This window comes from Palaemon carinicauda, chromosome 22 (assembly GCF_036898095.1).
Source record: "Palaemon carinicauda isolate YSFRI2023 chromosome 22, ASM3689809v2, whole genome shotgun sequence".
Classification (NCBI taxonomy): domain Eukaryota; kingdom Metazoa; phylum Arthropoda; class Malacostraca; order Decapoda; family Palaemonidae; genus Palaemon; species Palaemon carinicauda.
In genome coordinates, this window is record NC_090746.1 from 23,600,477 (window position 1) to 23,622,928 (window position 22,452).

Here is a 22,452-nt window from a genome sequence, read left to right on the forward strand (position 1 = left end):
CCGGTCCTAAGATAACGGATAGGATATTTTATATCTCCCCAAAAACCAGGTTCAGTGATTCAGAGCTAATCAAGCAATGGAAACAGTTAATATACTATTATTTTACCTGTGATATCACTAAAGATATTTTGTTTCATATCATAAGGACGGTGGAAGCAGCAGGGTATATTGTTGTTGGCATGGTGAATGATTTAGGCCCTAAAAATGTAAAATTGTGGAATAATAATAGGTATAGGACTAAAACATTCCGCATTAACAAATCCATCTAGTGCTGATAGAGACTTAAACTTATTTGCTGCCGTCACGGATCTTATTAAGTTGGTAAGAAAATTGTCTAGATTCTGACTTTCTGTTACCAAATGGGAAATTTGTACTGAGTGGGTGTATTAGAGAGCTCATCATAAGAAGTGTGAGTGACCTGAAGACAACGCATTGCTTATCTGATACACACATACATGTAGCTGGTGTTAAAAGAATGAATGTAAGGTTTGCAGCTCAACTACTGTCTGAGACAACTGCCAAGACTTTGAAATACTTTGGAGACAAAAGACTTTTGAAAAGCAAAGAATAGGATGAGACTAGACAATTCATCCACCTGTGTGACTCATGGTTTGATCTGATGAATTCCCGAGAGCCTTTCGATGGAAAACCATCCAGACATGCATATGGACTAAATTTTGAACAACAAAAACGTACATTACGCAGTATGATACTGCAAAGCCTCTGAAAGTCACTAGAAGTAAGTGCATGTATCAATTTCAGAAAGGAATTGTTGTATCGTCGATGTCTTTACAAAATCTTTGTGCATTGGTCAAGTCTAGGTATGGCATTTCATACATATTAACACACAGGCTAAACCAAGATGGACTGGAGCACCTCTTTGCTAGCAAAGGCGAAAATGTGCAGCATATAAATAAACACCCTCACCTGTATCTTTTAAACACAGAATTAGGTCGCACATATTAGGGAAAGAAAGCCAGCTAGTTGCTGAGAACTGCATCATTGAAAAGAAGAATGAGGACATAACCATGGTACATGACACATTTCAATGTTCAAGCAACAGTGTACAGGCAACTGATTTTGACCATAATAACTTGGACCAAGAAGTGTTTATCTGCTATGCTGTTTACCTCTCTTGATCCTGACAACTTAAGAGATGGATGATACTGCAGATTGTGATGATGCTATACTCCCCTTAGAACTAGAAAATGAGATGATAACAGAAGGGCTGCGTTATCTTGGTGGATATATAGCCTTTAGATTTTCACAGTTCCAACATCTTGGTTCCCATGTAAAACCTAGAAAAGGGACTTGGAATGAGACAGTTAGCTAGAATCATGGAAAAGATTTAATAACACCAAGTGATTGTTTCTTATGTGAACTTGAAAAAAAAAATGGAAAGACTTTGTGTTTGTTACCACGGAGAGAAGTCCCTGGAACCTGGCAAAGACGCTACGGAAACTTCAATTTCATATATGCGTCACCATGTGAATCTACCTAGTGAGGTTATTACCCCCATTTGTCTTGTGCCGCATGTTCTTTAGGATACAAATCCTATAGTCAACCTAGAGAAATAAGGCCGCTGAAATCTTGAATTTTAAAGAAAAATCTACTTTGTCGACACAAGACAATCGGAGTACGCTTTAAGTTATTCCTCTGTCATTTGTAAACACCTGGTGTTTGAGAGGACCCCCTATCGGTAAAGGATAGTAAGCCAGAAACGCTAATCTAGGTGTTTGTGGCCTATCGTATTTATATCTTTCAAGGACATAGATTCTTCTGGGGAATTATCATTAAGACATTTCAGGTCATTTGAAGGGTCAATAGTCTGATAGCCTCTACCCAATAAACATGTCAGGAGATAACTCCCCAAGCTGTCGTCATCTTCACAGTGAAACAAGGAGATTGTTTACAACGTCAAAAATATTTCACAAAGGAGAAACTAAATGGAGGTCCTATCATCAATGTAAAGAGAGCATTATTACGCGCAGCCGAAGCTACAAAAATCAGCGAAAGGAGTATAAGACGAATTTTGAAGGAGGGGAAAACAGCAGAATACTCTGGCTCAGAAACTCCAAATTTCAAGAGGAAGGAAAGGAAGCGGACCAAATTCGTCTTGATTTCGATAGGCAATTGGTGCGAAAGACCAATGTATATCATTATAATCGGAGAGAAATACCAACGGTGGAAAAGGTACTGTGTGATTTAATGGCTTTAATGGGTCTGCAGAAATTCTCAGAAAAATTATGTATGGCATTGGATTTAAGTATTCCAAGGTAAACGGGAGGAAAATCTTAATGGAAAAACCACATGTGCTTGCATGCCGATCAAAGTTTTTGAGGGAAATTAAAAAAGTAAGAGAAAGGACGGACTATAATCTATCTCGATTAGACATGGATTAATCAATATCATTCAGTGTCAAAATGCTGGAATGAAACTAACTCGACAAATGCAACAGGAATCCAACAACCTACAGGGAGAGGGGGTCGCCTCATTCTCTTGCATGCAGGTTCTGTAAATGGCTTTGTGCCAAACGCAGAAATCTCGTTATATGCAAACATTGATGGAGATTACCATAACCAGATGAACGGTGCTGTGTTCAAAACATGGTTTGAGGAACAACTAATACCCAATATACCCTGTTCTTCAGTAATCGTTATGGACAATGCTTCATATCACTCGGTAAAATTAGATAGACCTCCAACCATCGAATAAAAAAAGGCAGTTTTGAGAGATTGGCTGATTAAAAAAGGATCATCTCCAGGGAACATGGTAAAACATGAGTTGATGCAAGTGGTGAAATCAGTTTTGCTCAAGTAACCAAAAATTTGTAATAGATAAAATTGCAATCCATAATGGTCATTAAGTAATTCGCCTGCCTCCTTACCACTATCAATACAATCCTAGTGAGCTTATATAGGGACAAGTTAAAAACCATATTGCAAAAAGAAATAACTTTGTTATGGCAGATTTAAAAGTTCTTTTAAGAGAAACCATACAGTGAGTGACACAAGCAAATTGGATAAATGCTGTGTGAGATGTTGAGAAACTAGAGTGGGAAGATGCAAAACACATTGTTTCAACGGACAATTTAATTGACTCCTTTGTAATCAAATTGAAATCTTCTGATGAAGATGATTTCACTGAAGAATCAGATGAAGATTACTAAAACATGAGACTTAATCAAAATGTATAGTATTTTTTTTTTTTAGAGTTCTTACACTATATATATACTGTATATATATATATATATATATATATATATATATATATATATATATATATATATATATATGCAGCATATGCATAATATTTACTTTTATGATTATTCTGATATTGTAGTGTAGATGAATCAAGTTGATATACTGTATAGCTGCCTACAAAAGATTTTCCTTTACCTCTTGAAAAAACTTTTATGAAAACATGACCATCATTTAGCAGTACACACCAATATCAAGCTAATGTATATCTATTTCTATAAGTTAAGTACTGTAAATTACCTGGCATTATCTTCAAAATGAAGGGTTATAATACCAACGAAAGATTTTGCTTCTTGAAAAACACAGAAGAAATCATGACCATCATTCACCTTTGCACATAAAACTCAAGCGATTAAATGTACGGTATATCTATTTCTATATTAAATAAGGCGATACATTACCTGACCTTATCTATTAAATAAACTCATAAGAATTGGGACTACCATCTACCTTTACACAAAATATAAAAAAGGTAGAAATTACCCGCAAAAACATTTGAAATCATAACACTCATAATGTTGGATGTTTAGCATTAAATTGAAAACAAATATTTATAGAAAAAAATATTAAGTAAAAAAATAAATATTCAAGTAGGATACAGTGTAGGGAAATTGACTGTCTTGCTTACAATAGGAAGGGCACCGAGAGAAATAAGATTAACTCGAAATTAAAGGATTAGTGACCCTTCAAATCACCTCCCACTATGACCTAGAGTTCATCTGGCCATGTCAATACAGCGAAGCTTCCGTTAGCGGACTTATTTCTTTGGGACGACTACTAACAAAAACATCTCTTGTGAGATAAGCCAGAAGAGAAAGTTTAGGAAACTAATGATATAATAAAGATTTAAAAAGTTGTAGTTTGTTTTTTCTTTGTAATTGTACCTATTTTTTATCTGTACCTCGGTTTTCGTCTTATCTTATTATCTTTTTATATGAGCTCCATTCATTCTTTCCTTTTACTCCTTTAACTTTGATATTAGTCTTCATTTCTTATTCCTTTTATTCTATTCTCCTCTTCTCCTGTTATAATTAATTTTATTCTTCTTCAACAAAAACAATTTCAATACCTTTGGTGATAAGTAGCTGAAAATTAACAGATATGCAGAAGCACATTTGACGGATATGCAAAAGAGTAAAATGTCCAAACAAAGAGATTTCATAAAGTGTACAGAAAAGATTTCCATTTCTTGTGAATGTTGTCTTTTGCATTCAAAGACAACTTATTCAGATTCTAAAAGTATGTGAACAAATTCCGCATATGATGTAAGATATTCTAGCAATGGGAATAAAACAGTGACGACTCTTAAATGTCATTTGCGCTATTTGGCATCAAGACAAAAGTTATGAGGTCCCGACAGTACAAGTTTTCATTGGTCTGAAAGATATCTTCCTTTAAATCTTTCTTTCTTGGCATTTCTAATCTGCCATTTACCAAGAATCTCTTTTATTTCAGTTTCTGTTACTTCGTTTGCATATATTCTCTCTTGTTCGTCTGAAAAATCATTCTTCCTTTTCGTTTTGTTTGGGAGATTTTCTTCTTTGTGTTTCTCCTTTATGTTTTTTAACCGCACTTGCGTTTTTCTTTAAGCTTTCTTTGTTATTTGTTTCCAGATTTGAAATCTTTAACTGGTTCTTGGTTCTGTCTCATCTATTCAATTAGTAAACGTTTTTTTCGTCAATGCTTTTTTTATACATTTCAGGTTACTTTGTTTAACTGATTATAAACTAGTGTAATTTATTGGTAAAGTTTGATTCAGAGAACATAATTATGAATTAGTACAATCGCAGCGTACATGACCCACGGATTATGTGTTCTTATTACTCTGGAGTAATTAAGGGCAATTACTTTTTTTTTTCATGATTTTAACGATAATTGGCAATTCATTATTGTGATTTACCATGTTATAGAGTGAAAATTAAAGCCTCCACAAATTCACTCTTGTTCGAGTCATTCATTTGTTTAGGAAAAAATATATAATATATCGAAGATGAATTAAAATCTCTCTGGGAATTATTTTTCGATTCTGAAATTAACCATTTTCTTAATATCATTAGGGATGATAATATCACACTCGCTTCAAAATTTGCAACAATGCAAGCAAGTAAAAATTTGCCTTATTAATTTTAATCTTTTTGTTTTGTTTTTGTTTTCTGAAAAGAATTATGAGAGTTTCGACGATGCGTTTAAAAGTTTGGAAAAAAATGACACTTTTCGCTGGAGGGAAAATAATGCACCGGATATTCTGGAGGCGAAAAATGGCGAAAACTTCAGTGGCGAATTTCTCTTTCATTAAGCAGTTCTTAGACGAGTTTCATTGGATGTCAACTTATTATTCATCACGGGACTTTATGACCATTTCGATTATCCGGACGAGAAAATTAGGTTTGTTAGGCTTACGGCCATTTCTTTTTCATTTCTTCGCCATTACGGACGCAATGGATTTTCGTTCACCTGAATCTGAAATGTTGCTGTTGTGAAAATCTTAATCCGATCGAGAGTTTGGCGAGTGAGGTCTGCAGTCTCTTCAGATACTTTTATTATTATTATTATTATTATTATTATTATTATTATTATTATTATTATTATTATTATTATTATTATTACCCGCTAATCTACAACGCTATTTGGAAAAGCAGGATGTTATATGCCCAGGGCCTCCAACAGGGAAAAAAGCTCAGTGAAGAAAGGAAAAAAGTCAAATACTTTAACAAGAGTAACATTAAAATAAACATCTCCTATATAAACTATGAAAACTCTAACAAAACAAGAGGAAGAGAAATTATAAAAAATAGAATAGTGAGCTCGAGTGTTACCCTCAAAAAAGAGAACTCTATCAATGGTCAATGTCTTTATGTTCCGGTCTCATTCGGTAATTGCCTCTTCCTGTGGTTCCAAGTTACAGGTATCGCTAACTTTACTTTTAATTTCCTTTAGAGAGATGCTATGTTTACTCTAGTTTCCCAGTAACCACAGCTACTTTTACCCTTCCTTGTCAATTACTTTATTACTTTCAAACTCGCTTAACAACAATTGGTTTTTAATTTCGTTTCCAATTACTGGAATTAAGTATCTCTCCTTACAGTTTCTGCTCTTTAATAAAATCGTTTCGCAAAAGTCGCCGCTACTTCCCCCTTTTGTCTCTTATTTACACCTATTAAATTTCGACTCTTCTCCCAGTTACATCTGATATTATAAGTCTCATTTCCAAAATTTAGTTTACCTCTTCTCTCGCCTTCCAGGCACTGCAAATATTTCTAACGTCATTTCACAAAGAAGAAGAAGAAGAAGAAGAAGAAGAAGAAGAAGAAGAAGAAAAAGAAGAAGAAGGGAGAATGCATATGGACGATATCCCACACAAAACGACATGCAGATGTTATTTTCACCAGAAGTGAAAGTTCTCTTGACAACCAAGAGCTTCCCCTCGTCCCTCAGGAGTTCCTCCCCTTCCCCTCCCTTCCTCCTCCTCCACTTGCGAGTCCTCCTGATAGCGGCAATCCTTTCGCAATAAACTCAGAGCGCATATTTAAAATGTGCTTAGCTCTTGACGAATGCTGGGGAAAGGGATTCTTTACATGGCCGTGTTTAAAGCGTTCGTCGCCTCTGGGGTCTAGAGTTTTTTTTCTTAGTTGTAGAAAGGAACGAACGATAAAGAGAAGCAGTTAAGATTTATTTTAAAGATGATGTTACACATTTACACCCTTATCTTGGTCGAGAGAATATACAAATAAGTATAAAAACTGTTACACATTCGCTTGGATAAATGAATCTTGTGTTTGGGCAACTTTAAAGAGATAGCAATGTCGCCAAAACGGGGAGCCTCGTTATGTTAATGAAACGATATGTAAATTTCATGCAAAACATTATACTTTACATACCTCTTTTACTTTTACTAATTATGTTAGCAAAAACATTCCATTTTTCTCAAATTGCTTTCCACTTCTGTGCTTCATACGTTTAGTATCACAGCATTTCCTCCAATCGTAACATCTTGCAAATATAATCTCAAAACAAACCCACTGCACTTTTTCACTCGTCCCGGAAGAATTGCTGAAAATATAATCAATGTTCTTTCCTTTGTAGTGCATCTTTAAGCAACACAAATACTCATTGGTCACCTCTCTTACATTTATATACAACTCTTTCACCTTGGATTTTGATTGAAAGGAGATTTTCTGTTTACTGGGGGTATTTGTGCACTTTCATATACAACTTTGTTCAACATTTGCGAGGGCAGAAAGCCACTGAATGTAAGAATGAGAGGTAAAGACCAAACCTGTCTGAAGTAACTAAAAGAACTTGTCAAAAAAACTGTGAGGACAGACGAAAGCCTGCGAAAGTTCCAGGAAAAGCTATTTGGACCACGAATGGCTAATAACGAGATTGGATGGAAGTGCTTTTGGGTGAAAGCACGGTCCAGATATATATAGACCTTGGGTGAAAGATTCTCTGCCCGTCAAAGTTTGTAAAATTTTAAGTCGCAGAAATGCTAAGGGTTTCGAAAGCCCTAAGAGATGACAATGAAAGAAATGGTGTTATTGGCAGGAAAGCAAGTTCGAGAAGTAAATGGAAAAGAGATTAAATTGTGGAAATGTTTAAGGAAAGGAATAAAAAGGACCTTAGTAAGACCAGTCTCTCTTCGGGAGAATGGACGGTGTTTCATAACGTAGGGGGAGAAGTATGGTTTTTACACAAAACGTAAAACAATTATTCATCTGAAAATACATATAATTAAAAATATAAATATTCATACACACGCTCGCATTGGTAGCGCCAATGCTTTCATTTACGGGTAGAAAGATCATTGGGCAGTGGGCCACGAGCCATCCACGACCTAACAAATACTGTAACCTCTCCTACTAACGCACGTGTGTGTATACATACATACATACATACACACACACACACACACACACATATATATATATATATATATATATATATATATATATATATATAATGTGAAAACATGCATGTGTTGCAGAAATTTGACAATTGCATAAATCATACTTAACTGCAAAGAGGAAGACGAACTTCATTTCCATAAACTGCTTTAAACTTTGTATTTAATATTCTTTGAGTTTGATGCTCTTTAAAAGGGAAGCATGAAAGAAAAGACCCTTTTGTCCCATGAGAGAAAACGACACCTGGCGGACAGGATCAAATAAAAATGAACAAACATAAATGTTCTATGATAAGAAAGTTCCCGCTGCCTCAGTTTTAAATTCGTTATCTTAAATCTTCCATTTTCGCTTCCCCTGAAAAAAAAACATTCACTTGTGAGCGAACATTCTAAATGGAGCACTATAAAGAATTCTCTCTCTCTCTCTCTCTCTCTCTCTCTCTCTCTCTCTCTCTCTCTCTCTCTCTCTCTCTCTCTCTCTCTTTCTCTCCACAGCATCTGCATATTTTCATGCATTTCAAATATATTGCAAAACGATGGATGGCATCTCGAGAAAAGAGTTTCTTGTTGCGATGTCTTTCTATTTTGGTGGAGAAATAACTAGAGCGTAATTTTAAGGGGAAACTTGATCCATAGGAATTTTCTATAAAACATTTTCATCGACTTCAAAGAAAGGCAATCTATTTTAAACGATCATCATGATTGGTAAAAAGGGGAACAGAAGACAGTAACTCTTATAAGAATATACCAATACAAATAATAGTATTGATAATAAAAATAATCATAGTACTAATGATAATGCCAATAACGATGATCATTAATATACAACATACAATATCAATATCAAACTTAAAATGGGCGATCGTTCTCATAGAACTGGCCTAACCAATTACTAACTTTCAAACCAAACTTCCACATAGGATGTTAATAGGATGAACAAACAAAATGTTATGTATGCAAATAATAACAGATAATAGTTTACAACACCACGCTCTCCATTTACTCCAAAAAAATGCAATCCTGCAGTTTTCATCTTATTGCACAGTAATTAGGTGGTTATTTAAATTCTGGGAAAGCAATAATTAGCAAGATATGTTGAGGACGGGGAAGGGGTTATGAAAAGAAAATAGCTCTGTTTCCTCACTAAACGACTCGGAACTGACATGTCAACAAAGTCAACGAAACAGAATTTGTGATGCCAGCGTACATAAACAGAAGTTCGTGATGCCAGCGTACATTTGATATACTGTATATTCAAAATATACTTAATAAAAAATTGAGTGATTACTCAAAAGTGTCACTATTTGTAAATTGCATATTTGTAGATTTTAGTAAAAAGAAATGAGAGGCCGCCGGTAATGGCATATATTATTGTGGCGGGATGCACACGAAAGCAACCCCCACACCCTGGATTACTCTAACAGACAATTGTCTCTGCAACACAAACTTTCCCCTTACGTTAGCTATCATAAACTGGACTCTTAGACAAAAAGAAAGAAAGAAAAAAAAACCTTACAACTATATTTCTTAAAACTAAAATACTTAACATAAAACCATCCACAACCAAAATAATTACACTAATCAAAACTTAACACTAAATATATAATAACCAAAACACCATTCATATAAACCCAAAAAACCCTAACAAACTCTTAAAATTACACAGCACACCAACACCAAAATTTGTATGGTTATACATTATATTATGGGACACCAACACTGTCGTCCACCCACAAGCCGAACTGTGTTTTCACGGCAAACTACCACTACAGTATATGGTAGACAGAAGAGTTCCTTAATTAGCCACAACGGCCTTAACTCTTCGGGGTCATCATCATCATCATCATCATACGTAATCTTAATTCACAGGCCAGGTCATCAACAGTAGTGCATTCCAAAAATGCAACCCAAACAAAATCCTATATTACAAGCCTAGTTAGCAACAATAAAACCACTTTCAAAATATTAATCTCTCCAAGGGAGTAAGTTTCTCCAAGGAGGAATTACGGCCTGGAAATGAAAAAAAAAAAAAAAAAAAACTTACGAACACTCCTAGCTAACTAAACTATCGCACTATAATCAAAGATAAATAATAAAGTGTTCCTATCATTCACAATCATGACAAGCAAATATAAACAAAACTGTACTTACTCTAAAAAATAATCAATCACTTCCACGCTGGTCGAATCAAATAAAGTAAATCCAGCGTTCACACACACAACCGCCTCTAGCAGCAGTCAAATAAAAAAGCCATTCACTCAAGACATTCACCACTGTCGTAACCAAGCTAAAAACAAAAACGAACAATCTTATTTATACCAACAGTCTTTCTCACAACAAACAATCAATACACTACCTCTCTCTCTCTCTCTCTCTCTCTCTCTCTCTCTCTCTCTCTCTCTCTCTCTCTCTCTCTCTCTCTGGATTTGGCAAACAAAAAATAAAAAATAAAACAAAAATCCTTCACATTATGTTGTCGGTAAAAAGACAGGATGTGGTTGTTGGTGCTTTGCAAATTGATTAATTTTCTCCAAATGAAAAGAGACTGCAAAAAAGTATCATATTCACAAGGAAAAGGACCTCAGCAAAACAAGTAGCAGACTTCAAATGAAAAGCCAATCTGCAAATGAACATCTTGTTTAATCGAAAAGGTATATTACAGCTAAACTAACTTAGAAAGTTCTCAACTTAAAGGCCACTCATGAATGACAGAGGCAAGGGACAGTGACATTGCCCTATCAAGCAGGAGAATAGAGATCGACCATATATATATATATATATATATATATATATATATATATATATATATATATATATATATATGTATGTATGTATGTATGTATGTATGTATGTATGATCAAAGTCCAAGTCCTCACTCCACCCAAGCTAGGACCAAGGAGGGCTAGGCAATGGCTACTGATGGGTCAGCAGATAGACCTTTCGGCACTACCAAACACCCCCATCCTTAGCTCACAAGAATGGTGAGGTTACAACGACCAAAGGAACTAACGAGTTTGAGCGGGACCGAACTCCAGTTTGGCGTTCACCAGTCAGGGACGTTACCGCATCGGTCACCACAACCCCAAGTTAAGCAAATCGAGTTGCACGTTGCAGATGAAAAGGCATTCAGTAGAACAAACCTCATGCTCTAATAGAAAAATTAATCTGCCAAAGTAGTTGGATACTTTATCTGAAAAGACGAAAAATTCGCTTCATGCAACTGAAAGTGTTCTTTGCGAATCGAGTAACACATTTGCGCTACAACTAAGTGGTGGACCACCAACCTGATAGCAGTGGGCTGATGGTGAGGCTGGGGTGAGGCAAAAGCTGTGCTTGGTGGTGACAGGGGGTATTAAGAGTATTTAAACAATGAATAGCTTAATTTTTTCTTTTTTTCACAGAATCTTGATGACAAAACATGTCATACAGTCGAATGCAGTTTATAAATGCTAAAATGGACATTGCGATTGTCCGGTTACTTAGTTTAAAGTCTATCAAGGCTGGGGGGGGGGGGGGGGGGGCTAGGATTATACCTGGAGGCCATGGGGTGCGCCAGCCGGAAAAAGTTTTGGAACCACTGCTCTACCTGAAAGTGAGTTTTGCGAATCAATTAGTAATAACTGAAAAGAAACTGCAAAACGTGAATCATGGTCTAGGGCCTAATTGAAAAGAAGCGCTACAAATTGAGTTGCATACTCCAATTGAAAAGACACCGAGTAATAGGAATATCCTACTAAAACTTACGTGCTTCTCTAAAAAGACTCATGTTCTCTATAAAAAATGTTGCACTGCAAGAGGAATATCAAGCTTCTATTGAATAGATACCTTGCTAAATGAATAGGAGGTTTTAAAAGAAAAAGTGCTTAACAAATTTAGTGGCATGCTCCAAGAGAAATTTCAAAGGAAGTATAATCTTCTTATTGAAAAGGCACTGCACAAAGCGACAAGCAAAGTCTATTATTATTATCATCACTATTACTAGCTAAGCTACAATCCTAATTAGAAAAGCAGGATGCTTTAAGCCTAAGGCCTCCAACAGGAGAAAATAGCCCAATGAGGAAAAAAAATGAAATAAATAAACTACAAGAGAAGTAATGAACAATTAAAATAAAACATTAAAAACAGTAACACTAAAATAGATCTTTCATACGTGAACAATAAAAACACGAGGAAGAGAAATAAGATAGTAGTGTGTGCCCGAGTGTCCCCTCAAGCAACACAGTAGATGACCATGGTACAGAGGCTATGGCAATACCCAAGACTAATAGATAATGTTCTGATTCTGGAAGTGTCCTCCCAGAAAACTGTTTACCAGAGCTAAAGAGTCTCTCCTACCCTTACCTGGAGGAGAGTAGCCACTGAACATTTATAGTGCATTGGATTTATTTGGTAATCTTTGTGGTGTCACGTCTAAAAAGACAGGAGAATGTGGAAAAAATATGCTGGACTATTCGGAATATGTGTATGCAAAGAAAAAGTGAGCCGTAACCAGAGAGGGATTCAATGTATTACTATATGGCCAGTCAAAGAACCCAATAAGTCTCTCAAGGTAGTATCACAACAGGTGGCTGGTGCCCTGGCCAACCTCCTACCTAGTCTAAGACAAGAGGTTCTCAACCAGGGGGGAATTTCCTCTGACGGAGAAATTCTGGTTTCCGGGGGTGGTGGTGAAAAAATGGAAGGATTTATTTCTTTATGCATAGGATTTTGAATCCTCTTTATGCGGCAGACAATCTTGAAAATGAGGAGGAATGGCATATTGACATAGTGGGAGGAGTGCATGGGGCAAAAAGAGGCTGAGAACACTGGTCTAAGAGGAAAGGCATATTGCAGAGTCACATGCCCTAATAGAAAAGAGGATCTGTAAAAGAGCTTGCATGCCACCATAGAGAGGCTACTGCTTAAAGCAATTCATATCTCTAATTAACGACATTCATTTATGTAATGACAATAATTTCTTGTTGGAATACACCTTGCGAAAATGACCCATTAATATAATTTTTGACGTTTTTGTTAATCAAAAAGCCATTTTTATAGGGAAACCTCTGATGACAATGATGTATACTCAAAAACCCAAACCTGAGCGTAGGCTAACCTTCAAACGGAAAAGTAATATTCCAAAAAATATACAATTAAAGCCACAGGCCATCTGGAATTCACAGAAAAAAAATGGGATGATCAAGAAATTCTTACTTTTGCTGAAACTTTGTCTTGCATCTCGCTCCCTCCATTAGCCATTGATCAGTTAAGACGTTATTAAAAGCCGGATGAAAATGATCACTCATTTGGGAATCCCGAATAACGATATTAGGAATTTCATCATCAGCATATTATTCCAATCCATTTCACTGTCTAGCAATCATGCCTCTGCTATAAACCAAGTATACCACCTCATAAAACATAGATCATAAGTTTAGGATTCCTAAAACCTCCAACCACAGCACCTCTTAGCTCTTTTATACCTTGAATACGAAGCGTCGGACACTAAGTGTTGTAAATTTATAGCAGCCATTTCTAGTCCACTGCAGGACAAAGGCCTCAAACATGTCCTCATTCATATCTGGGGTTTTGCCAATTTTCGTCACCACGCTGGCTAGCGCAGATTGGTGATGGTGGGAGACTTTAGTCTGATTGTTCACAGCCAACCAATCTAGTATGGGTGTCCTTGCCTAGTAGAGCTTTGCTGATCATAGCGATATACAAAACCTTCCACTACGTTAAGCTATCCTCAATCAGAAAGGTAATATTAAATTCCATATAACAATTCTGAACTCAATCCATTATCAAAGCTTCTCAATTACATGCAACTGGTCAGAATTAAATGGCCATAGAGCCTTGGGGATTGTTGAAAATTTTGACTGATGAACTGATATAGATTTTTCTGGCGTCTTCACATTAGAGGTCATAGACGATGTAAAACCTCGAACATAACAAGAAGTGCTGGAAGATCAAGAGATTGGTTTGTTTTAGTAACATATTGTTTCTTATATATTTCTACAAACACACACACACACGCGCGCGAGCGCGCATACAAACACACACACATATATATATATATATATATATATATATATATACAAATAGTACAGTATAGTGATTTGTTATGATCACTGTTTTCCAGTTTCTCATCTAGAATAATACTACTATATAAAGAAAAAACATTAATATCCATACAGAAATGGGTTTAGAGAAGTCTTCGCCATACCTTTTAGAAATATTTGGATATCAAAATGACATTTTCTATCCCAACTATCTAAGGGAATCTTTGATTATTTTAATATATTTCTGACCAGTAGGGAAATTGGGTGTGAGTTGGCCTAGGATCACAGCTACCAAAATGAGCGTCAGCATTCAAAGACTACCTACACTGTTAAAAAAAAATTGCATTAAAAAAAGGGTAAATGTCAGGCAACTTTTATTCCAGGTTTTTTTACCGTTTTAAAAATGGATATATTGACGTAGAGTGACATTACGGTCACCAACCCGTAAAAGATAATAACCAAGTAAGGTAAAATTACGGTCACCTGTATTTTACTGAAATACGGTTGAGAACAGTATATTTTCATGGGGAATTTCCGATTGAAATTACGGTTTCTTTTCTAACAGCGACTCTTTTATGGTTTCTTACTACATTTGTGTTCTAAACTTGACAATAATCAATACTTTTTGAGTGGGGAGTGGTAACTTTAACAACCATTACAAACTTTGGCTTTACATTTGCCATGATAAGTATGCATGTAAAGTGAGTAGATCGGCCTTACAATAATTAAGTAAAAAATGGTTTTGAAAACAGAAATGAAGGTGCACCTGTAATCATGGAATTGGCGATAAAATGGAATTGTCGAAAAGCATCGAGTGGTCCATTTAAGAATCTTAAATTCTTTATATTATCAAACTGAATTACAAGACCTGGGATTAAATATCTAAGAGGTGTAATCAAAAGTGTAACATGATAAGTTATGTAACAACGTAGAATGATTTCAAATAAAAATTGATTTAATTTGGTAACTAAATAGACACAGAGGATAAATTATTTACCCTCACTCTCGAATGAATTTGATTAAAGAGGGAAATAACCTTTAATGCAACTAATAAAAGGATCAAATCTAAAATCGACAAATATTCAATTTTAAAGCAAACCCTAATTAAAATAAATATATAGAGATAAATTGAGGTGACGCATCATCGTAGTTTAAATTACCTGCTTAACACGACAGTTCCCACTTTCGTTTACAACTGTATAAAATTAACGAATATCAACGTCTTGGGGTTGAAGCAAGGAAAGTGATTTATCATTCAAGTAAGTATAATTGTGGCAAATGAATATTGCTTCGTGAATTCAGAATTTTAGTAATTTCATCATCAAAAGAAAGAAAATAAACCGGAATATTAAAGTTATGAAAAAAAAAAACCAATATTAAACAGTATCAAAAGAATAAAATGCTAGTAATGGAGTAAAATAGGCGCAACAAAAGGAAGAGAAATGGGGGTAAAATAGGAAAAAAGGAGGTAAGGATCTCTTCCAGTCCTAAAAAAGGAGAGAGAGAGAGCATTGCAAATCTATTGGACAAATGTAGCGAAGGCAAGTCCAAAGTCAAAAGCCAAAAGGCTTAAATGAAGGTAGTAAATCCTTTTGTCATTCTCTCCAGCGACATTTCCGATTGAGTTTCGTCAGCTAAAATAATTGATAATAAAGTATGATATTAAATATTTGTTTCCACATTGCTTGAAATACATAGGTAATGTTGGCCATCCTGTAGTGAACAAAAATGTCAAAATTGTTTCGTTTCTATAGTTTGGCATAATGACTAAGATTTTCTTTTTTTTAATGATTCTTATAAATATCATAGATTTGATATTTGTGCATCATATGATAGCTTTATTTTGCTTAATAGAGCTTTCAATGTAGGAAAAAAATAAGTTTTTGAAATAAGCGTTGTAGTTGCCAGTTAGTGAATTTCTAAAGAAATCCTCTGAAATTTATTGCATCGGTTTTGACGCCAACACTACGTCTTTCACGTTTACGGGAATTGATGGATACCTCCTGGTACTGGTCATAAATAGCTCACACTTTATGACTTTGAGATACTGATTTCCTGTTCCACTGTTGTATTCTTTGGCCAGGAGACATGGTACACATTGCATTATAATCATTGATTTCACTTCAGGCTGAATAGTTGAATGTTTTAATACTGCAAGATGGTTGACTAAAGAGGATTTGCTGCCTTTCCTTATTATTACTATTATTACTTGCAAAGCCACAGCACTACTTGGAAAAGCAGGATGTTAAAAGCCCAGGGGCTTCAACAGGGAAAATATCCCAGTGAAAAAAGGAAACAAGGAAACAAAATCTTTAAGAGTAACAACATTAAAATAAATATCTCCTATATAAACTATAAACACTTTAACAAAATAAGAGGAAGGGAAACGACAGAACAGCATGCCCGAGTATACCATCAAGCAAGAAAACTCTAACCCAAGACAGTGGTGGACAATGGTATGGAGGCTATGGCACTACCCAAGACTAGAGAACAATGGTTTGATTTGAGTGTCCTTCTCCTAGAAGAACTGCTTACCATAGCCAGAGAGTCTCTTCTACCCCTAAGAAGAGTAAAGTGGCCACTGAACAATTACAGTGCGGCAACCCCTTGGGTGAAGAAGAATTCTTTGGTAATCTCAGTGTTGTCAGATGTATAAGGACAAAGGAGAATAAGTAAAGTATAGGCTAGATTATTCGCTGTGTGCGTGTAGGTAAAGGGATAATGAACCGTAACTAGAGAGAAGGATCCAATGTAGTACTGTCTGGCCAATCAAAAGACCTTATGTCTCTCTAGTGGTAGTATCTCAACAGGTAGCTGGTGCCCTGGCCAATCTACTACCTGTCACCATATTCATCGAGCAGACTGAATGAGATGGATGCTAGTTTCTAATCGAGAACAATCTTTAGGTAAAGGCCCCTGCGAACACTTGTCACCAGCATTCTTGCATAATACCTACCTTAGTGGTTCAGGAGGAAGGTACACATGACAAAATTGCTATGATCAGGGCAGTTAGAGGGGGTAGCATTGGAACAGGGATGTCAGTTGTGCCGATAAGGATTAGGTCAAGGGAAGGAAGGGAGGTTTTGACGAAGGCTTTCTTGGACAATGGGAGTTCCACATGCTTTGTCTCGGAAGCTTTAATGCAGACCCTAGGCTGCACTGAGAGGCAGGACGTTAAAGTGAACGTTGAAACCAACGGAATAGGGGAAGTTGCATGCAGCCTAGTCTCGGGATTGTCAGTATTGGACTATAAGGGCAAGACTTGCATTACACTCCCTCCAGTGTTAAGTGCCTCTCGCATACCAATTGATGAGTGTGATGTGGTCAGGGCTGGAGATCTGGAACGCTGGCCACACTTGTGAGAGGTTTGCATCCCAGATGTAGATGCTGAGGTGGGTTTATTAATTGGGAACAATGTTCCTCACTTGCTCGAGCCAAGGGAAATTATCAACTCAATACGCCTCCATGAACCACATGCCATACGAACGTTATTGGGCTGGGTAGTATGTGGAGTAAAAGACAAAGGGTGTCAAGAGCATGTCAATAGGATCCAAGTGACAAGCAAGGACCTTGAGTTAGACCGCATGCTGGTTGAAAGTTATAATCGGGAGCATGACGATGTTGCATCTAACAGAAGGGAAATGTCTGCAGAGGACAGGAAATGGATAGAGATAATAGAGAAAGGGGTTAGAACTGTAGGAGGAAGTTACGAGGTGCCATTGCCTCTGCGTGACAATCATGGACCCTTGCCAGAAACAAGGGACATCGGATTGCGCCGTATGCACAGCCTTCGTAAGAAGTTAGTGAAGGATGGTAACTACTCTAAGCAGTATAGTGCCTTCATGACAGAGATGCATCAGAAAGGCTATACTGAGCAAGTGACCACAGCCAGCCCAGGAAATGTGTGTTATATTCCTCATTTTGGTGTGCAACATCCAGACAAGCCAGACAAGGTCCGTGTTGTATTTGACTGTGCAAGCAAGGTGGAGGGTACATCATTGAACGACCTACTATTGCAGTGACCTGATATGATGAACTCTTTGCTGGGTGAGTTGGTAAAGTTTAGGGAGGTCTATTTGCCTATACAGGAGATATAAATACTATCTTCTATCAGGTACGGGTACCAGAGCATCAGCGGGACTACCTCAGGTTCTTTTGGTGGGAAAACAGTCTTGACGAGGAACCCAGAGAGTGGAGAGTGGCAGTCCACCAGTTCGGGGCCTGTTCTTCTCCGAACATTGCAAACTTCGTGCTGAAACAGACAGCAAGCAACTTTGAGAATAAATTTTCAGAGGTAGCACGGTTCACAGTTGCCAACAACTTTTATGTAGATGACTGCTTGAGAGCCGAGGATAGCAAAGATGCACTGTTAGTCAATTTGTTAGAGGTTAAGGAGCTCTGCAAAAAAGGGGGATTTACATTGAGAAAGTTCAGTAGCCCTTGTGTGGAGGTCATGTCATCTATCCTGAGGGAGTGGTACAGTAGGAGCACCTCAGAGCTTATAGATGGATCAGAGTCACAAAAGACAAAGGCTTTGGGAGTACAGTAGGACTTGGCCACTAATGAATTGGGTGTCCGTGGCAGAGCTAGTTTCAGTTCCAAGTAGTAAGCGTGACTTGTCAGCTATAGCCTCGATTTATGACCCATTCGGTATATTAGTGCCAGTTTTAATCGAGGGTAGGGTCATCATGCAGGACCTCTGCCGATTAAAGATAACCTGAGACATGGAACTGGACTCTGACACTACGGACCGCATCAAGGCATGGGCCAAGAAGCTGAGCCAGACCAGCGGGATAAGTGTGCCAAGAAGCCTGAAGGTTATTCCATGGGAATCAGCCACCCTAGTACTGTTGCATTTGTTCTCAGATGCAAGCATCATGGCTTTAGGAGTAGTGGCATACTTGTGGGTCTCGGATCCGTGGGGAAATGTATCTTGCAGATTCATTATGGGAAAGGCAAGGGTAGCACCATTGAAGCATGTTTCAGTGCCCTGCCTAGAGCTTAGTGCAGCAGTACTAGCCGTAAGACTCGCAAGCACTACTCTGACCATGATAGATTTCAGGGTAGATGGGGTCTATTATTGGACCAACTCAACAACCGTCTTGTGATATATTAGGAATGATCAAGCCAGATACCAGACATTTGTGGCAAATCGTGTTTCTATGGTAAGGGAGGGCAGTGATCAGAAAGAGTGGAGGTATGTTAACTCTGAGTGGAACCCAGGAGACGATGCAACACGTTCCAAGCAGTCTGAAAGGTGGAAAAAAGGGCCGGAGTTTCTGTTAAAGGAGAAGTGTTTCTGGCCAAATGAGCCAGCTCAAATGTCAGATGGTGTGGAAGGATTAGAAGTTAACCGTGAGATAGGACCAATAGGAACTATAGGCTACCAAATAATTAGTTACAGGATTGGGTTGGATATCAGGCAAACAGGTTTGTATAAAATCATCCACCACTATTCCAGGTGGATCAAGCTCCTTAGAACTTTGGGTTGGTTGTTGCTATTTGCTAGGTACATTATTTATAAACATAGGCAGCTGCTCAGCGAGCTAGATATGCATTTGTCCACTGAAATTATTAGCTTGGCAGAGACTGTGGTAGTGCAGGTAACACAGCGTGTTGATTACGAGATAGAGATAGAGAGCCTTGAGAAGGGAGGTACTATTAGGGTTTCTAGCTCCCTAAGAAGGTTGAAACCAATCCTGAGAAATGGGCTTTTGTGCATTGGAGGTAGGTTATCTTTGGCAAATATCTCTTCGAGCGAAAGGCATCCAATTATTTTGCCCTATAAGTGCCACATGACAGACATGGGAATCCAGTATTATCACGAGCATTCTAACCATATGGGTGTAATGCATGTTCTGAGTCTGATGAGGGAGAAATTTTGGGTAGTTAAGGGCAATGCAGCAGTGCGGCGCGAGCTGAGCAGATGCATCAGGTGTCGCAGGGCACATGGAAAGGTTATCGAGCAGCTAATGGCCGATCTACCACCTGATCGCGTGGAGTCGGGGAAACCCCATTTAATCGCACCAGGGTGGACCTTTTTGGGCCATTCTTTGTAAAGCGAGGCAGAGCACAGATGAAGCATTGGGGAGTTATATTCACTTGCTGGAACATGAGGGCCATACACTTGGAGGTAGCCTCAAATCTCACATCAGACTTGTTCATTAGTGCCTTAGGGAGGTTTTTGGCTCGTCATGGTCAGGTCAAGACGGTTAGATGCGACTACGGCACTAATATTGTGGGATCGCGGAAAGGTCTCGACTCCAGTTACGAGTTCTTGGCAGGAAAAGAGGTGCGCAATGACTTGCTCCGGTGTGGGGTGGAATTTATTTTCAATCCTCCCGGCGCCACACATTTTGGAGGAGCATGGGAACGGTTGATAGGTACCGTGAGGAGGGTCCTAGATATAGTCTTGGGGACACAGCAATTGGATTATGAAGGGCTATGCACTCTCTTTAGTGAAGTGGAGGCAACGGTTAACAGTAGGCCCCTTGCTGTCGTCACCTCAGACAGTAGAAACCCGGTTCCACTCACACCGAACAAGCTTTTAAACATGGGAGATTCGTCTGTAGGCTGCGATATTGCAATAGGTAGCCACTCTCAGCAGAGATGGAAGCAGGTGCAGCATATGGCCAAGCAGTTCTGGGCCTGTTGAAAACGTGAATACCTGTTAGGGTTACAACAGCGACAGAAATGGTTCAAAGAGCGAAGAAACGTCAGGGTAGGAGACGTAGTCCTTATGGTCAAGGAGAATGAAGCACGCTGCCATTGGCCATTGGCTAGAGAAGTGCAGACTAAAGTAAGGAAAGATGGTGTGGTGAGGACGGTGACTGTCAGGAGAGAGGGCAAGGAATATGAAAAACTGCTGTCGAAGCTTGTTTTAATTTTGGAGGAGGAGAGGGATCTAGTGGGCGTCACTGAGAAATAGGTGTTGAACCCCCTTGTGCTCAAGAAGTTTCAAAGGGGCGGGTGTAAACGCAGGGAAATTTCACGCAGGGAAATTTCACTTTTCCCAACACAACTTTGAATAACTGTTCGTGGTAAATTAAAAATTTGTAATTAGATTTCGGGTCACTAATAGAAGCTTATGCTTTGACAAATCATAAGAAATTTAAAATGAGGAAGTTTCCTTCAGAGACAATAATTATGAGGGACACTTTTATATGTTCGTTCGCTTGTAACAAAACAAAAGGAACCATCGGTCCGTCTCCCGCTCCCCTGTCAAGCGCGTGGGACAGGCAAGTGGGTCTTTCAAACATTACTTGGCGTTGGGAGTGGACGTGTTTGAGAGAGTCCACATTGACGACCTTTAGATGGAATTATAAGGTAAGTATCACAGTGTTCTGAGATTTATAGACTTAAATGGGTTGTCAGGGTTGCTGTTTAAATAACAATAGCTAATTAGAGCTGCTAATACGATGAAATATAGACCGTGATAATATTGTGAGGGGTGTGCTTGTTTAACGGCGGTGTTCCCTCGGTAGGGATTTGTCAGCGGTCCATGAGGGGAGAGCCGGACGGTCCTTACAGTGGGAAAGCAAACAGTTCGGTAAGTAAAGGATATTATCAAGGGGTCTTTACAATTTAATGAGGGAATATAGAAGTCGTAAGGGGTTAGGCTAAATAAAACATGCCACAGATCGAATAACTATTTAGTGGAATTCTCTCATGACATTAATGATGCCTATTAATGCTTAGTGCATATTTCTTAAAGATTCGATGTATAGCAGAACCAAGGGATTCACCCACCTAGTGTTATGAAATTTGTAATCAAGTTATCATACCAGAGGTCTTTATTGGAAATGTTAATAAAAATGTGTAATATGAAGGAATTACCATTACTGGAATTATAGCAATTGAGTTTTTCTAACAAAACATTGTTGATAGAATGTAGAGGATAGAGTTTTTCTTTAAATATGTATTTTTTTCTTTGATTAATTGAAGAATTGCCGCTAAATTTCTTATGTATGTAATTTTTTCAGTGATCATCGACTAAATAAACATGCAAAGGTCGACGTGTCTTCACTCCAAAACTCCACTACAGGGATCGAGCCACAATATATATGTGTATATCTTTTAATTACCTTAAGCCACGAAAGGAGATTAGGGAAAAGTTGGAGTGTAAGTCATCAAGAGGCCCTTGTCTCATTTGGTCGTAAAGGAATTAATATAATGAAATAGTTACGCACCTCTTACGTAGTTTATTCATTCATACATTTATACACATTTGCTAGACAATACTTTGACA

General features: G+C 37.7%; 4 protein-coding genes across 4 annotated transcripts in view; 3 read left to right on the plus strand and 1 right to left on the minus strand.

The window, feature by feature from the left end:
* Positions 1-17,788: 17,788 nt before the first annotated feature.
* Positions 17,789-18,753, plus strand: LOC137615823 (uncharacterized). The gene is made up of 2 exons (XM_068345512.1): positions 17,789-18,187; positions 18,319-18,753. Exons 1-2 carry the CDS (start codon positions 17,789-17,791, stop codon positions 18,751-18,753), a joined length of 834 nt encoding a protein of 277 aa, XP_068201613.1.
* A 613-nt stretch (positions 18,754-19,366) lies between these two features.
* On the plus strand, positions 19,367-20,263 carry LOC137615824 (uncharacterized). Its single transcript, XM_068345513.1, has one exon. The coding sequence runs from the start codon at positions 19,367-19,369 to the stop codon at positions 20,261-20,263; it is 897 nt and encodes a 298-aa protein (XP_068201614.1).
* A 17-nt stretch (positions 20,264-20,280) lies between these two features.
* On the plus strand, positions 20,281-20,859 carry LOC137615825 (uncharacterized). The gene has a single exon (XM_068345514.1). The coding sequence runs from the start codon at positions 20,281-20,283 to the stop codon at positions 20,857-20,859; it is 579 nt and encodes a 192-aa protein (XP_068201615.1).
* Positions 20,860-21,304: 445 nt separating this feature from the next.
* Positions 21,305-22,452, minus strand: part of LOC137615826 (protein FAM200C-like) — an 8,825-nt gene continuing 7,677 nt past the window's right edge. Inside the window, exon 2 of the mRNA XM_068345517.1 lies at positions 21,305-21,511. Coding sequence (XP_068201618.1) covers positions 21,305-21,511 — 207 coding nt within the window. The remainder of the gene's footprint in view (positions 21,512-22,452) is intronic.

Coding starts and splice junctions, on each gene's coding strand:
- LOC137615823 (XM_068345512.1), top strand. CDS start 17,789: ATGCTGGTTGAAAGTTATAATCGGGAGCATGACGATGTTGCATCTAAC. Junction 18,188..18,318: donor TATTTGACTGTGCAAGCAAG/GTGGAGGGTACA, acceptor ATCTTCTATCAG/GTACGGGTACCAGAGCATCA.
- LOC137615824 (XM_068345513.1), top strand. CDS start 19,367: ATGGTAAGGGAGGGCAGTGATCAGAAAGAGTGGAGGTATGTTAACTCT.
- LOC137615825 (XM_068345514.1), top strand. CDS start 20,281: ATGAAGCATTGGGGAGTTATATTCACTTGCTGGAACATGAGGGCCATA.